Source organism: Hemibagrus wyckioides, linkage group LG07, assembly GCF_019097595.1.
Source record: "Hemibagrus wyckioides isolate EC202008001 linkage group LG07, SWU_Hwy_1.0, whole genome shotgun sequence".
Classification (NCBI taxonomy): Eukaryota; Metazoa; Chordata; class Actinopteri; order Siluriformes; family Bagridae; genus Hemibagrus; species Hemibagrus wyckioides.
In genome coordinates this window covers 11,718,954-11,733,206 of record NC_080716.1, presented here as the reverse complement: position 1 = coordinate 11,733,206, position 14,253 = coordinate 11,718,954, and the positions used below count along the sequence as shown (strand labels likewise).

General features: G+C 40.3%; 2 protein-coding genes across 6 annotated transcripts in view; both read right to left on the bottom strand.

The window, feature by feature from the left end:
* unm_hu7910 (un-named hu7910) overlaps nt 1-1,017 on the bottom strand; it is a 30,036-nt gene extending 29,019 nt beyond the window's left edge. For 4 of the 5 annotated variants that reach the window (XM_058394687.1, XM_058394688.1, XM_058394690.1 and 1 more), the window contains exon 1: nt 865-1,016. The gene's annotated coding sequence lies outside the window, so the exon portion shown is untranslated. Of the gene's footprint in view, nt 1-864 lie in introns of all 5 variants that reach the window. The other variant, XM_058394689.1, reaches the window with a different exon arrangement.
* A 1,008-nt stretch (nt 1,018-2,025) lies between these two features.
* sdcbp (syndecan binding protein (syntenin)) lies at nt 2,026-11,953 on the bottom strand. Its single transcript, XM_058393960.1, has 9 exons — nt 11,683-11,953; nt 11,097-11,186; nt 10,853-10,970; nt 10,640-10,746; nt 10,363-10,524; nt 8,478-8,653; nt 3,690-3,861; nt 3,173-3,264; nt 2,026-3,081 (listed from the first exon to the last, which is right to left on the bottom strand). Exons 2-9 carry the CDS (start codon nt 11,145-11,147, stop codon nt 3,027-3,029), a joined length of 933 nt encoding a protein of 310 aa, XP_058249943.1. The 5' UTR covers nt 11,148-11,186; nt 11,683-11,953; the 3' UTR covers nt 2,026-3,026.
* Nucleotides 11,954-14,253: the final 2,300 nt, after the last annotated feature.

Here is a 14,253-nt window from a genome sequence, read left to right as displayed (position 1 = left end):
GGTTAAGGTCAGGACTCTGTGAAGATCCTCCACACCAAACTCCCTCATCCATGTCTTTATGGACCTTGCTTTGTACACTGGTGTACAGTCATGTTGGAACAGGAACGGGTCATCCCCAAACTGTTCCCACAAAGTTGGCAAAAAAAGATGCAAAGATGGCTCGTGATGTCTACAGTTTTTGTTGTTTGTTTTTGTTTAAATGACCATATTTACCTGTATTGGCTTGGCCTGTGGGTCTTGTAAAGATCAATTTGATAAACAAACCTCAAGTATTAATGTAGTGCAAATTTGTTATTAGTCCTTTTAACAAAGTGCGCGGCGGTGGAGAAGACAAGATAAGATGAGATAAGAGAAGATAGAACTTTATTAAATCCCGGAGGAAATTCTTTTGCCAGAGACTGCTTCAGATAACAAGAAAAATAAATATCAACGAAAAATAAATGAGGAATAAATGAAATAATAGGCACCAGGTCTCTGATTCGTTACATACTACATAATATTTGGAAACTGGAGTGTGTGTCAAGTCAGCTGAATGACATTTCCAAATAGATTACTGCATTTCAATCTGGGACAAACAAAATTATGTTACTGGTCATGGGTCCCACTGGTCCTGACTCACCCACATCGCCTGTAGTATTAAGTGCCTTGTGTGTGTGTAAAATGTCTCGTGCACTACACACCTCTTTGCTATCATTACTATTATAATTCTTGCTTTTAATATGAACATCAACGTGAGATATAGTTATCATTTTATTTTTAAATGTGCAAACAGCTGATACCTCTGGAGATATCTGAGCATCCTCGCACACTCCCATAAGTTAACACACACACACACACACACACACACAGAGTGGAAACAGTTACCTTTTCTAGCCTGTTTGCGTGCAGGTTTCTTCTGACCCATGGCGGAGATCGCGGTGCAATCTAAAAGTGAAACTTATTCAAGGTTTCCAGGCTCCTGTGCAGAAATATATCACAATCAACAAATCAGGACAAAATCCGTAGTTCAACTATAATGCGTTTCCGTGTGAGGCTGACAGTAGAAGATTTCGTCCAATGTCAAGGAGGCGCTCCTTGAGCTTGTAGCCAATCAATGCTCGGCTTTTCCACAGAGAGCGAATCGCGTGCATCTGCGCCTCTGAGCCCGCCCCCTTTTTTTTGGACGTGCGTAACGTGGCAAACTTAAGAGCCCGGATTGTTCTCGCGAGATCTGTGGCTCTAATTAACTCTACGGGAATTAGGTTGAGCAGGCTGGGTTATTTTAGTCATTTGATGGGTAGCTATATGCAGTGATCGTTTTCTGTTACTCCTTTTAGCATTCTAGCATTCTGCATCTTCGGCAGATATCCACTATACATATCCACGAAGTGATTTAAACACAAATCACCTAATTTTGCGATTAGAAACCAATCAGTCTTACCCTGGATCTCTTTACTACATCATTTGGACTAATGGTTTCATACCACGTGGAATTGTAATGATTGCTTATCAATTTCCTGTCAGTATCTGAGGAAAACACACATGCACAGAGCATGTAAAGCTCCCATAATTGGGGAAATGTTGGAGAAAATTCATCAGTAATAGTAGTCTTTTAGTAATAGCACTAAATAATAGTACTAAATAATACTCATCAGTAATAGTAGTCTTTTAGTAATAGCACTAAATAATAGTACTAAATAATACTCATCAGAAATAGTAGTCTTTTAGTAATAGCACTAAATAATAGTACTAAATAATACTCATCAGAAATAGTAGTCTTTTAGAACTAATACTAAATAATAGCACTAATTAATACTCATCAGTAATAGTAGTCTTTTAGTAATAGCACTAAATAATAGTACTAAATAATAGCACTAATTAATACTCATCAGTAATAGTAGTCTTTTAGAACTAATACTAAATAATAGTACTAAATAATACTCATCAGTAATAGAGTCTTTTTGTAGTAAGTCTTTTTGTAGACTTTTATCTATAAAAACACACTTGTATTTAGATGACTTTTTTTTACATTTTTATTTAGGTGGAAATAACAAAAACAAAAAAAACCACTGGACAATATGAAATGTTTGAATCTTGCACATGCTAAATAAATAGAATTTCCTTGACATTATTCAATAGTCTTAAAAACCATTCATACCAATACTGAATCAAGATTTATTTTTCTTCAATTAAATCAAGAAAACAGTTCAACAGAAAGGATATCAACACTCCTATGAAGTAAGATCCTGTCAAAACTAAGTTCTTCTTCTAGCTAACATTTTTATTTCAACTCATATCAACACTAGTTCCACTGGGTTTGAGTGAACGGATACCTGCTTTATAAAGAATATGTTAATAAAACTACATAAAATGAACTCAGTTTAAAAGTTGACTAATATACTTACAAATTCAACTGTAGTTGAAATCCTATAAGAACTTTTTTTTTCTTTCTTAAAATGATTTTGTTTACGTATGTTGTAACTGTGCATAGTTTAACCGTTCCTGTAAATTGTGGATTCGTCTGTACAGTATATGTTTACTACTTTGATAAATTAATAAATAAGTCAAAGGTTTGAAAAAAAATCGAGGAAGCATCTTCCTAGTGGATCCATTAAATTGTGTATGTGTGTGCTCTTAGACAGAGTCATAATAAGAATAAGTAAACCTAAAATAAGCAGCTCAAGTCAATAAAATTAACATACAATGAACTCTTTCACCATGTAACTAAATAAATTCCATACAACAAAGAAAGTGTTTGAAATTTGTATACAATATAGCAGATATAGCCCATTTTCCTTTTTACTTTATTTCAGTAAAGCTTTGATTTGACTTTTGGGATTGAAAAAAACACTACACATTTAACACAACATGGTTAATTAATGATGGAAAAGAGAAAATACTGCAAAAAAAAAAGAGAAACATCTCTCACTTTTCACTTCTGGTATTAAACTGCTTAAAAGCACAAACACTGTGCGTGTGTACGCCACTTCATCTAAGCTGTAGTGCACACTAAAGCCCATTCTGAGCCAGGTGAGGGTTTGTCCACGTCACACCTCTGGAATGGAGTGGTCCATTAGAGATTTCACAATGCTGTTGCACATCCTGTCAAGGGAAGCAAATGAAGACAATTTTCTGGATATGAGGAGTGCTCCAAAGTAACTGAATTTTGTTTACACACAATCCCCCTGTTTACCTTTTCATCATGTGTTCAAAGATGACCGCTGGCATCACAGTTACAGTCACAACATTCCCACTAGTGTTGAGGATGTCTGACACTTGAGAGTCCTGATGAACAGAAAAAAATGAGGGAGAGAAGCAGAGGCATTTATTGTTTTTAGGCCTTCATGTACTTCAGGAGTATGATCGCAATGTATTCATCTTTGTGATGTTACTACTTTTCCAGGGAACCAAGGGACAAACACTCTTGATTTGTGTACATGAGGGTTGTAATAGGTCCTCTGTAATAGGAACTGGAAATTCTCCAAAGAGACCCTAAATATAGTTTCACCATTTGGAAGACCTAAATACTTTAATAACTCTTAGAATTGCATAACATTTAGTCAGTTGTAACCTAAAACACCCCCACATTCATGAAGAGGATTTGTGCAGGCAAAACCTCAAAAAGAAGTGTTTTAAAAGTTTAAGTTTGAATATGATTAGAGAGAAAAACACAGAAAAAGAGAGGGGAAAAGATAGGGAGAGAGATTTACCTTTAGTCCAATCACATTCTGTCCATTGATTTCACAGATCTGGTGGTCAGTAAGCAGTCCATTACGAGCTGCAGAGCTGTCCATTACTATGGATGTGATTTTGCCTTTCTTAAAGATGAAACCAAGCTGTCCATTCATGTCCTTATGCAGCGTGACAGCACGCTCCAGTGGCCTGCAAAATGACAGAGAACACTAAAGCCTCATTTCAATACCATTTTTAACATGACCTTGTTGACTTGCACTTATTATACACCTTAGTGGAATCCCACTCGCCATCTTAAGTGCTGTTCCCATTACTTTAGCACCAGGATATTCAATTCCAACCAATTTATTTCAACTAAGCTCCTGTAGATAAGATTGGTCACTGGTGTTTAGTGAGTCTATGGAGGTCTGAGTGATCTTGTTAAGTAAACCTGCCCAGATTGAGTTGCAATCAAGTCAAGTCAAAAGTCAAGTCATGAAGCTTTTATTGTAATTTTAAAGCATATTACATAGTGAAATGAAACAACGTTTCTCCAGGACCATTGTGCTACATCAAACAATACAGGGATACATTAGACAACACAGAGCTACATAAAACAAAAACAACACAGAGCTAAGGACTAGGAGTAAGTTGTCCTAGCCACATGAAGTGCATAGTGTGCAGACAGACAGTGCACACAAACAATACAATGCACTTCAGTTCAGATACATAAAATAGCGCTGACCAGGGTTCAGACTGTATATGGCATTGTGCAAATAAGGGTTAGAAACACTGAGAAGGTTTTGTAAACATACAGTATGTACACTTGCAATAACAGGATTGAATTTTGATGTGCAAAACAGTATTAAAGTGATCGTGCATAAAAAGTATTTTATCAGTGTTTATATGGGTGGTGTTGTAAACATAGATTTTTACTGAACGAGTGTGTGTGTGTGTGTGTGTGTCAGTTCGGTGCAGTTCAGTTCTGGGTGTTGAGGAGCCTGATGGCTTGAGGGAAGAAACTGTTGCACAGTCTGGTTGTGTGGGCCCGAATGCTCCTGAACCTTTTTCCAGATGGTAGGAGGGTGAAGAGTGTGTGCGGTCATCTACAATGCTGTTGGCTTTGGGGGTCCAGCGTGTGGCGTAAATGTCCGTGATGGAAGAAAGAGAGATTTGCATGATTTTCTCAGCTCTTCTCACTATCCGCTGAAGGGTCTTGCGATCCAAGTTGGATCCGAGATGGAATCCCAAACCAGGCAGTGATGCAACTACTCGGGATGCTCTCGATGATCCCTCAGTAGAAGACGGTCATGATGGGGGGAGGGATGTACTCTCCTAAGCCTTTGTAAGAAGTAGAGATGCTGCTGGGCTTTCTTGCTGATGGAGCTGGTGTTGCTGAATATGGTGCTCTTGATCTCCACGGAGGATCCATCAATGTTCAGAGAATGGTCGCTCTGTGCTCTTTTGAAGTCAACAAGTTCTCTGTATGCTGACTCTTCATTCTTGCTAAAGAGACTCACCATGGTTGAGTCATCGGCGAACTTGTTGATGTGGGTAAAGCTGTGCAGGATCCAGTTGCAGAGGGTGGTGTTCAGGCCCAGCAGGCTCATGATTGTGTTGAATGCTGAACTGAAGTCTATGAACAGCATTCGTATGTATGTGTCTTTATTGTCCAGGTGGGTGAGGGCCAGATGGAGGGTCATGGCAATGGCATCATCTGTGGAGTGGTTTGGAAGACACGCAAACTGCAGGGGGTCCAGTGATGGTGGCAGCTGGATCTTGAAGTGCCTCATGATGAGCCTCTCAAAGCGCAATGGGTGTAAGTGCGACAGGATGATTGTCACTGAGGCAATACACTGTAGACTTCTTTGGCACGGGGACGATGGTACGTGGTCTTGAGGCACGCTGGAACAATAGTGCTGCTCAGGGAAATTTTGAAGATCACTCCCTGAAGACTCTGTCAGGAATGTTGTCAGGTCCAGCAGACTTCCGTGAGTTGACTCTGCATAGAGTTCTCCTCACATCAGTCAAGGTTAGACAGAGCACCTGGTCACTGGGAGGAGGGATGGACTTCCTTGCCTCTGGATTGTTCTGCACCTCAAACTGAGCATAGAAGTTGTTCAGTGCATCTGGGAGGGAGGCATCACTGTCACAGGCAGGTGAAGTTGTCTTGTCCCTTGGATGCCCTGCCACATGCCATGTGCCATGTGGATGCCATGCCCTGACTTCAACAGCGCACATACCTGTGCAGTCATCCACAGCTTCTGGTTCTAGTGTGTGGTGATGTTTTTGGAGAAGGTCATGTCATGTACTCCTCGAAGTTGATGGAATCGCCGTTGCTTGAACATCTCTGAACATCTGCTAGTCAGTGCACTCATAACAGTAATAAAGAGCATCGGTGGCTCCTGCTGGCCAGGTTTTCACCTGCTTCAGAACTGGAGCTTTAGACTTTAGAGTGTCTGATGAGCAGTCTGCATGCTGAAATTAGCATCACAGAAATGTGGTCTGAGTAGCCGAGGTAGAGGGTGGGGCTCAGTGTGGTACACGCCAGGGACGTTTGTGTAAACAAATATCCAGCGTGTTCGCCCCTCTCGTTGCAAAGTCCACATGCTGATGGAACATAAAGAGCATGGCTTTCAGATTTGCATGGTTCAAATGTCCATAATAAACTTTGGGGTGAGCATTCTGCAGATCGCTAATAGCCCCATAGAGTTCACAAAGTGCCTCCTTAGCATTAGCGCTGGAGGGAATGTACACTCTGAAAATGAATACAGTGGTGAATTCCTGTGGTAAATACAATGGCCTGCATCGAACAGTCACAAACTCCATTAGCGATGAGCTGTAATTAGAAACAAGCTCTTGCTCGAGTTCTTGCACCATTCTGTGTTAATGTAAACACACACTCCACCACCGTACCGCACAGAGCTGCATTTCTGTCTGCACGAAACAAGGTGAGCCTGTCTAGCTGAATGGCGGCCTTCGGAACTCTGTCGCTGAGCCACATCTCTGTGAAAACAAAGACACAGGAGTCTCTAGCTGTATTCTCAACTCTCTCTATGTGGTCCACTGAAGTCAGATGTAGTCCACTGTATTGTCCAGGGAGCAAATTTTTGATAGTAAATTGAACGGGAGAGCTGGATTGCTTGGGTTTGTTTTTAGCCTAGCACGGACACCCATCTGCTTGCCTCACTGGTCTTGAGCACCGCTTCCACGTTACCTCTCCTGGCCACCGGGATTAAGCAACACCGAGGACTGGAGGACTGACCTTCGCTGCAAGCTGAGGTCGCAAGGCTTCTCCAGCACATTCTCATGCAGGTTAGTTGTTTCATGATTACTGTACTGTAACAGCGTCTGGCGGCCGTATACATGAACACCGCTTTCTCTGGTGCCCATGTACCTCCAAAATTTGGCCTAAAAACGTGAATAGCACCATTTTGGATGCAGAGTGGTTGCATGCTACTGCTGCACCGCCATAAGAGAGGATCAGACAAGATAAGTTTTTATAAGGTTTTGGGCAATCACAAGCCACAAGAACTTCAGTCTTCTTTGGATTATTGATTAAAAGTCTTTGATACTGTACTGAAGTAATTCCAAAAATATATCCTCAGTTGGTGTTGATGATGGAAGTAGAGAGTGCTGTAAGACATATCCATCAAGTGTTCAAGTGGGTTGAGATCTGTTGACTGTGAAGACCATAGCATATGATTTACATCATTTTCATCCTCATTAAACCAGCTCTTGTGCTCTGGGACTACTACATTAAGGATAGAAATGTTGATCATATGAGAAAGGTACTCAATCAGCATAATTCTGTATTCATTTGAACTGATCCTTTCCCAAACAAAAATCAAACCACCAATTTTTCCAGAAATGTCACCCATCCATAGTAAACATACATATACACTGACCAGACATTACATTAAAACCACCTGCATAATATTGGGTAGGTTCCCCTTGTGCCACCAAAGAAGCTCTGACTCATGGATTGACTCATTGAGGCATGGACTCCACAAAACTTGTAAAGGTGTGCTGTGGTGTGGGGCACGAACACCAGATCCTTTAAGTCCCATAAGTTTTGAGATGGAGCCTCAATGATTCTGATTTGTTTGTCCAGCACATCCCACTGATGCTCCAACAGTTTGAGTTCTGTGGAATTTTGCAGAAATTTGAAGGCCAAGTGGTCACCATGAACTGATTATCTTCTTCCCCCAAACCAGTCCTGAAAAATTAGAGAGTACTGTCGCCATTAAAGGGTGTACTTAGTCTCCAACAATTTTAAAGTAGATGGTACGTGTCAAATTAACATCCACATTAATACCACGACCCAAGGTTTCCGAGCTTGCCCATTATTGGAAAGCCAAATGCTGCTGTTGTCTTTGCAACCACAGGTAAAAAAATTTTTAAAAATAAAATAAAATAAATCCTAGTCCTGGTATAGCCATCCTACTTCTTCTGTAGGTCATATACACTCCTGAGTTATCTATTAAAGCTGATGAGCAATTACTAAACACTGTGAGTACTGGCTGTTCCTTGGCTTTCAGTTTGAGTGTAAAACTCTTTTGCTTTTGTTTGGAGGTTTGGAATTTAAAAAAAATGTGTCTCAAATGGTAAAAAAAACCTCAATTGACATAGTTATCTACATTTAGACTTGCTCAATATTGCTGATTCATTGTGTGGACATAAGATCCTGTTTCTGGTAGCTTAATTAATAATTTAGCTGAGGCAGTCTCGTTCTAATAAATAAAATATTTGTGTGTTGTATGTTCATGACAACCGGATACACCGACTACCAGATTACACCCTAAAGATAAGCATCATGTGTTTACCTGTCTCGTACAGCTAGTGTTATTCTCTCAGGACTGGCATTCTTCAGAACCTTGTGTGCACGGTCACTGCTCCAGCCAGCACAGGACTCTCCGTTGATCTGCAGAATCTGATCACCAAAGCGAAGCCCTCCTAATGCTGCCGGAGTGTTCACTTGTACTAGCTGTACAAACAAGCCCTGAATAACAGACACCACAATAATCTCAGGGCTGGCCAATAACACACAGTAATTTAGAGAAAAATTCTCTTTTCAGTTTCAAAATTAAAGATATGGAATTAGTTGCGATATGTAATATTTCAATCATATTATAATTACAATCAAGTAGTACACTCAGTGGCCATTTTATTACGAACCGCTGCACATTCATGAAAACAAATCATGCAAATACAGTTCAAGAGCTCCAGTGATTGATCACATCAGAATGGGAACAAAATGATGTGATTTTAACTGTGGCATGGTGTGGGCTGGTGTATTTCAGAAACTTCTGATCTCTTGGGATTTTCATACACAATAGTCTCAAGAGTTTAAACAGAATTGTGTGACAAACAAAAAATATCCTGTTTAGTGAGAAGAAAAGCATCTCAGAATGAACAACACATCAAACCTTGAGGTGGAAGGGTTACAACTGCAAGAGGCACTAACACTCCTATCAGCCAAGAACAAGAATCTGAGGCTATCATCAGCACTCTGATTGTGTCTGGAACGAGAAGGTCATTTTTTTTTTTATCCTTCCCATTTGAGTAAGTCTGTGCCCAGGATATCCTCAGATTCTTGCCCTTGGCTGACAGGAGTAGAATTTCTTGTGGTCTTCTGCTACTATAGCCCAGGAACAATGCTTTTCTGCTCAACACAGTTGTGATTATTAGCGCTAATATATTTTTCCTGGCATCTCGATCTGGCCATTTTTCCTCAGACCTCTGACATCAATAAGGCGTTTCCACCCACAGAATTGTTGCTCCTTCTGTGTTTTTGTGTTTCACACCATTCTGTGCAAATTCTAGTGTTTCGATTGTTGTGTGTGAAAATCCCAGGAGGTCAGAGATTTCTAAAATACTCAAACCAGGCCATCTGTTACCAACAACCATGCCACGGCATACTATTGTGTTGCAAAATTCAATAACTTAAATTCACCCTTTCTTAATTCTGAAATTTGATGTGAACCTGAAGCTCTTGACCTGTATTTGCATGATTTTTGTATTGAGCTGCTGCCACATGATTGGTTGATTAGAACACTGCATCACTTTTCATGTGTACAGGTGTTCCTAATAATGTGAAGGATGAGTGTATGTATCTAGCTTTTTTTTTTTTTTTTTTACTATTGTAGTGTTAAATTATAAGCAGCCGAGAATGCTGTGCCAACCATAGTGCTTTGCTTTTGTGTCTTTGTTAGTGAAAAAATATTTTATGAGTAACTCCATCTCTATAAAGGGAACTATCATAGAGCTAAATTGTTCAGCATACACTCCTTTCTTGTTGTTATAGAAAAAGCAGAGAAATGAGGCTTTCAGACTTGATTAGCATCACTGTCAACCATCACAAAACAACAAAATTCTAAAATAGTTAGACCTTTAACAATCGTTATGTTTTTCTTATTGATTTTTATTTACCTTTGAATAACAGTAACTAATGAAAATTGCTCTGGTTTCTTGTATAGAAACAATTAGTGGTAGTAGTAACAGTAGTGCTAGTATGAATCGTATGTCCTCTGCTTTTGGTTAGATAATTGCTTAAGATAATAAAAAGGAAATTTCTTGAATTTTCCTTATGACCAAATAATATTTTAATATTTGAACATGTCAGCTGGTCTGCAGTGTTTACAAGAATGTGTTAATAAAGTCTGAATGTGCTGTGTGTGTGTGTGCGCACAGTTTATTGATTCATCTTACATTATCTATGGCTTTGAGGCGAAGGCCAATCTTCCCGTCCATGTCTTTACAGAGCAACACCTCTCTAACTCCCTGCCGAATCTCAGCCCTCTTCACTCCCATGTCATTGCCAGTTATGGGAGCAACTGTCCAGTTTGTGCCAGAAGAATGAACACTGAGAGCCTGCGAACAACAGAAGATATAGTCTATAGACTCTGCATTTATTTGTGCCACATAAAACAGCTTACATAGACATGGCCACAAATGTAAAAAAGGAAAATAATAATAAAAGACTTACTCCACTACTTTGCTCAGGGACTGGTGTAGAAAAGGTTTTTATTGCCTCAATACTAAGATTCAGGCCCATAAACTCACTCAGCTGCGGATACAAACTTCCAGAGGCATCTGTTTATGCATGCAAACACACACACACACACACACACATTTATAAATACCATAAAACACAACCTCACACATTATCAATTAATTTATATATTGAAAAATGTCTGACCTGTTTCAATTTCCTCCAATTTTGCCCCACTGTGGGCGGGACTACGTTGGTATTGGGCGGGGTCAGGGAGTGCCAGGGGTGTGGCTTTGGATGGACTGGCAGTGGGAGTGTTATGCGCCTGCAGAAGAGATGAGCGATGAGCTTTTTTTTTTTCTTTTTTCATTTTCAGGATGAAAAGAAGGATGCATATGCTGATGTTACTTACTGCTTCTGTAATTACAATCACAACGCACAGCAGCCATACCTGAATAAATTTATCCACCTTCAGGTCTTCTAAAGACGGATACAGTGACATGGTTGCGCTCTTGTTTCTTGTTGCACCGGTATCAGTTACCTGGAAATTTAGGCACAAGTCATGTTAGGCTCCTATGGTGCACCGTGCCAGAATAGGACTTATATAATTCTAGTAAGCATACGAATAGTCATTTAAAGTCAGCATAACGATGATCTGTCTGATGCCTAACTGATAGCTCGGGCGTCTTCACGAGGTTTGTTTAATGCAGTGATGCGTCTATCCATCCAGCGAAATATAAATATTAATCTGTTAATTTCCCATGAAACGCATGAAGGAAATGCGTTGATGCATGATTGAAAATCGTAAGCAGAAGCATGCATGCAGCAACGCATAGGATGAGGCAACACCTAGAACAATTTCGCAATGCGAACCTCTTTCACACATGATCCTGGTTATAACGCGGCAAATCGCGCACATCATACGTACACAATCGACGCAGACGCACGACCTGTTTTAGCTTTAAGTGAATGATTGTAATGATGATGCATGCATTTTTTTTTTTAACGACTGAGATAAAATTCATCCTCAGACTCACCTTGATGATGCCGAGGTGTTAGCGGCCGTGATGGCTTCAGAGTGAGAATCGTGTGGATATATGCACCGAAAATAGGCTTACTATTTAGTCGCTGCCCTCCGTTGCGCTTCAGAAAGCCAATACTAATCGTGATCCTGACTAGAGTTGACCTTCTGTCTCAGATGATGAGTGACCACGCGGTATCAAATAAACACTCCGTCAGTTCAGGCAGAGCGCGTGCACCGCCTTTTCTCAGGTCGCGCGCGAGCTTCATCATTCCTGACCCGTATATTGTTTTAGCTGAGTACTCTGTCAGAAAACAGCTCATGTGGTTTCCTAATGTACGACAGCATACAAACATTGTAAATATACCCATAATTATGTTCCACTATCATTTTACTCGTTAGCTTAAGATTATAGATTCATGAACATTATACTTAATGGCAAGTGATTTAAATACGTTTGAACATACACAGCTGTCATAAAGCCTGCTTTAGTTGTTATAACAACCTCACCTTTGTCAATTTAGTAGCATAGTACGTAGCTACTAGAAAATCTGGTAATTAAAAGCCAAATAATGGTGATGATATGATATACAGTTGTTTGGCATTTGAGAAAACTGAAAAAGTCTAAAATCAAACACACACATAAGCCAAATTCTTTTGTTTATTTGCTATACACTGAAGACATTTGGGTTTGAGATCAAAAGTCAAAGAATATGAGTCAATAGATCAGATTGTCAGCTTTCATTTGATGTTTTTTTTTTTTTTTTACACCTAGATGTGCTAAACAACTTTGTACCTTTTCTTTGAACCCACCCAAATGATCAAAATTGGACTGTGACGGACAGATCGTCCTTCCTTGGATGACTTTTTGCATTCCAGGGAACAATCCAGAACCCCTGCGTTTTTCGAGATGCCCTGACAAAGTCGTCTTGCCATCACCAGTATGACCATTGTCTAAGTTCACATCCTTGCGCTTCCTGTTTCCATAACACATCAACTTTGAGAACTGACTGCTGCCTAATATATCCCACCTCTGACAGATGCCACTGTAATGAGACATTCAATGTTATTCGCATTACTTGTTTTAACGTTATAGCTGATTATGAATAGATATGATAGATATGAATAGAATAGAACAGAATAGAATAGATGTCACTGCAACATGTACAACAAAATTAAAAATGCTAACCAGTCAGGGCATCATTCAGAGTATTATAAAACTAAAAAATGGCATAAAAATAGCTTAAATAAATAAATAAATATGTAGCTAAAATAAATAGTGTGCTTGTAAAATAAGAATAGAAAAACACACAACCATACTTTCAGTCATCTGTCAATTGCACAATCCCTTGTAGCAGCATTTTATGTTTTGGTTCTATTCAGTGTGATTATTTATTGATTTGTAACGTTTACCTGACGGCAGAAGTTCAAATAGATGGTGTCCAGGGTGTGAGGTGTCCTTTATGATGTTCTGTGCTTTTTTGAGACAGTGGGAAATGTGCAGTTCATCCAGAGTGACGAGTGAGGAGAGGGCAGCCGATGATCTTCTGGGCCGTGTTAATGACCCTGCAGTGCTGCAGTGCTTTCCTCTGAGCCGCTGTGTAGCTAGTGTACCACACACATACACTATATTGCCAAAAGTATTCACTCACCTGCCTTGACTCGCATATGAACTTAAGTGACATCCCATTCCTAATCCATAGGGTTCAATATGACGTCGGTCCACCCTTTGCAGCTATAACAGCTTCAACTCTTCTGGGAAGGCTGTCCACAAGGTTTAGGAGTGTGTTTATGGGAATTTTTGACCATTCTTCCAGAAGCGCATTTGTGAGGTCACACACTGATGTTGGACGAGAAGGTCTGGCTCTCAGTCTCCGCTCTAATTCATCCCAAAGGTGTTCTATCGGGTTGAGGTCAGGACTCTGTGCAGGCCAGTCAAGTTCCTCCACACCAGACTCTGTCATCCATGTCTTTATGGACCTTGCTTTGTGCACTGGTGCACAGTCATGTTGGAAGAGGAAGGGGCCAGCTCCAAACTGTTCCCTCAAAGTTGGGAGCATGGAATTGTCCAAAATGTCTTGGTATGCTGAAGCATTCAGAGTTCCTTTCACTGGAACTAAGGGGCCAAGCCCAGCTCCTGAAAAACAACCCCACACCATAACCCCCCGGCCATGGAAACCCATGAACCCATGAAGCTCTCTGCGCACTGTTCTTGAGCTAATCTGAAGGCCACATGAAGTTTGGAGGTCTGTAGCAATTGACTCTGCAGAAAGTTGGCGACCTCTTCGCACTATGCGCCTCAGCATCCGCTGACCCCGCTCCGTCAGTTTATGTGGCCTACCACTTCGTGGCTGAGTTGCTGTCGTTCCCAAACACTTCCACATTCTTATAATACAGCTGACAGTTGACTGTGGAATATTTAGGAGCGAGGAAATTTCACGACTGGATTTGTTGCACAGGTGGCATCCTATCACAGTTCCACACTGGAATTCACTGAGAGCGACCCATTCTTTCACAAATGTTTGTAAAAACAGTCTGCATGCCTAGGTGCTTGCTTTTATACACCTGTGGCCATGGAAGTGATTGG

Bases quoted from the DNA above. Each gene is read 5' to 3' on its own strand.
- sdcbp (XM_058393960.1), bottom strand. From the start codon at position 11,147: ATGTCACTGTATCCGTCTTTAGAAGACCTGAAGGTGGATAAATTTATT. The intron at 10,971-11,096 runs GTATGGCTGCTG...TCTCTTCTGCAG, and splicing joins AGGTGGATAAATTTATTCAG to GCGCATAACACTCCCACTGC. The intron at 10,747-10,852 runs GTCAGACATTTT...ATGCATAAACAG, and splicing joins ATTGGAGGAAATTGAAACAG to ATGCCTCTGGAAGTTTGTAT.